This window comes from Exserohilum turcica (genome assembly GCF_000359705.1).
Source record: "Exserohilum turcica Et28A unplaced genomic scaffold SETTUscaffold_12, whole genome shotgun sequence".
Classification (NCBI taxonomy): domain Eukaryota; kingdom Fungi; phylum Ascomycota; class Dothideomycetes; order Pleosporales; family Pleosporaceae; genus Exserohilum; species Exserohilum turcicum.
The window spans coordinates 451,081-453,523 of NW_007359937.1; the positions used below are offsets into that span (position 1 = coordinate 451,081).

The following is a 2,443-nucleotide window of genomic DNA, read 5'->3' on the forward strand; positions in this document are numbered from 1 at the left end:
GTCTTGTCTGTCTGTCTGTCTGTCTGTCTGTCTGCCCGTCTGTCTGTCTGCCCGTCTGTCTGCCCGTCTGTATAACATGTCCGCGTGGCCCACGGAACTGCACGCCCTTCTAAAATCCGAGTCGATGCTGCTGGTCAGAGCTCAGCCTTGGCCATAATCCGCCCGCCGCCCCGCCCGACTACCAATTAACCCACCCACCTACCTCGACAACACCCTACCCACATCCACCCACCGGCTGCTGCACTACGGGAACTGGCAGCTATTTTTTAACCCTTCCCCCCTTGGTGTCCCCCCTCCCCGTTCCACCTGCTCGACATTTCATTTCCGCTACTCTGCCATCGCGACGATCACCGCCAGCCTTGCCCGCCAGCCTGCGTCATCACTCCACCAAAAGAGCTGCCATGTCCTACTACCCCGGCCAGCAGTATCACGGCGGCTACAACCAACCGCCGCCACAAGGTGGCTATGGTGGCCCGCCCCCGCAGGGAGGATATCCGCCTCCACAGCAAAACTACGGCCAGCCGTGAGTACCACGACAAGAACGCGGGGAAGCCTGACCGCGTGCTGACGTACATCAGCCCTCCCCAACAGTACGGCTACCAGAGCCCCCAGCCCCCATACAACAGCGGCTACGGACAGCCTACCCCTCCCCCGCAGCAATACGGATACAACCAGGTGCGCACTTGGATCGCCAAAACGCGGTTATCCGCCGTCGACTTTTGGGGGAAATGGAACAGGCAGGCTGACGAGCTATAGGGACCACCTCCGCAGCAGCAATTCGGAAACTATGGAGGCCCACCACCACCACCACAGCAGACTCCGCGCCCAGGTAAATAAATCCTCATGCTCATTGCGGCTACCGGCAAAGAAGACGCGAAAAAAACTGACAATTGCACCAGGCATGATGCCAACGGCCACCAGCAACCAATGGACACACGGAAACCACAACGCGCCTCCACCACCGCCCACGGGCGCTCAGAACTTTGGCCAGGGCGCCCCCAACGGATACTCGTTCCAGTACTCGGCCTGCAACGGCCGGCGGAAGGCGCTGCTGATTGGCATCAACTACTTTGGCCAGCGAGGCCAGCTTCGGGGCTGCATCAACGACGTCAAGAACATGAGCACCTACCTGAACGAGTTCTTTGGGTACAAGCGCGAGGATATGGTGACCTTGACCGACGACCAGCAAAACCCCATGAGCCAGCCGACAAAGGCAAACATACTGCGAGCCATGCACTGGCTGGTCAAGGACGCGCGGCCAAACGACTCGTTATTCTTCCACTACTCTGGTGCGTTGCTCTGAACTGGGCCAATTACAGCATACTAACGCCATGCAGGACACGGCGGCCAAACAAAGGACCTGGACGGCGACGAGGACGACGGCTACGACGAAGTAATCTACCCGGTCGACTTCCGCACGGCAGGCCACATTGTTGACGACGAAATGCATCGCATCATGGTTGCGCCTCTCCAGCCCGGAGTCCGACTGACCGCCATTTTCGATTCCTGCCACTCGGGTTCCGCCCTCGACCTGCCCTACATCTACTCCACCCAGGGTGTCCTCAAGGAGCCCAACCTGGCCAAGGAAGCGGGCCAAGGATTGCTTGGCATTGTGTCGAGTTATGCGCGTGGTGACATTGGCAGCATGATTGGCGGCGCCACTAGTCTGTTTAAGAAGGCCATGAATGGTGATGAGGTGTACAAGAAGAACCTACGGACAAAGACTAGCCCTGCTGATGTTATCATGTGGAGCGGCTCCAAGGACACACAGACTTCGTAAGTTTTGTGCCGGTATTCCAAGCACCCGTGGCATTACTGACATGACCAAAACAGAGCCGACGCGAGCATTGGCGGTGAGGCGACCGGAGCCATGTCATGGGCTTTTATCACTTCGCTGCGCAAAAACCCCAACCAGAGCTATGTGCAGCTACTCAACAGTATCCGTGACGAGCTCGAGGGCAAATACGATCAAAAGCCTCAATTAAGCTGCAGTCATCCACTCAGTAGGTCTTGTAGGCCCACGTGTCAATTGCGAAAACATGCTAACTGACTCACAGACACGGACCTCCTATACGTCATGTAGACGTTTATCAATGACGTGAAATGGTTAATGTTGCTGCTGCTGCTGTTGTTGTTATTGATGCTGCCCATAGAATGACTAGCTCTATGGATTACAGGGGGAAACTTTGCTCGCCCAAAACCAATGATACCCCTGGCACACCCTTTTTTTTGAAACATGAAGAGAGAGAAGATGAATAAATAAAAGGGTTAATGTGAAGATGAACATTAAAAAGACGAAGAGATGGAGCAAAAAAAAATAACAAAATAACAACATCACAAGAGGCATAACGTATGTGGCAAGCGAGCGCCGCAGGCAAGCGAGCGCCGCACCCCACCAAACCTGCGCACCTCTATAAGCCTGTAGTTCCACACAATATAGTTG

General features: G+C 55.5%; 1 protein-coding gene across 1 annotated transcript; it reads left to right on the forward strand.

Moving 5' to 3' along the window:
• Positions 1–465: 465 nt before the first annotated feature.
• On the forward strand, positions 466–2,050 carry SETTUDRAFT_146681 (uncharacterized protein; the record flags this gene model as incomplete). Its single annotated transcript, XM_008024404.1, has 5 exons — positions 466–675; positions 757–829; positions 900–1,289; positions 1,338–1,776; positions 1,834–2,050. 5 exons carry the CDS (start codon positions 466–468, stop codon positions 2,048–2,050), a joined length of 1,329 nt encoding a protein of 442 aa, XP_008022595.1.
• Between the last annotated feature and the right edge of the window lie 393 nt (positions 2,051–2,443).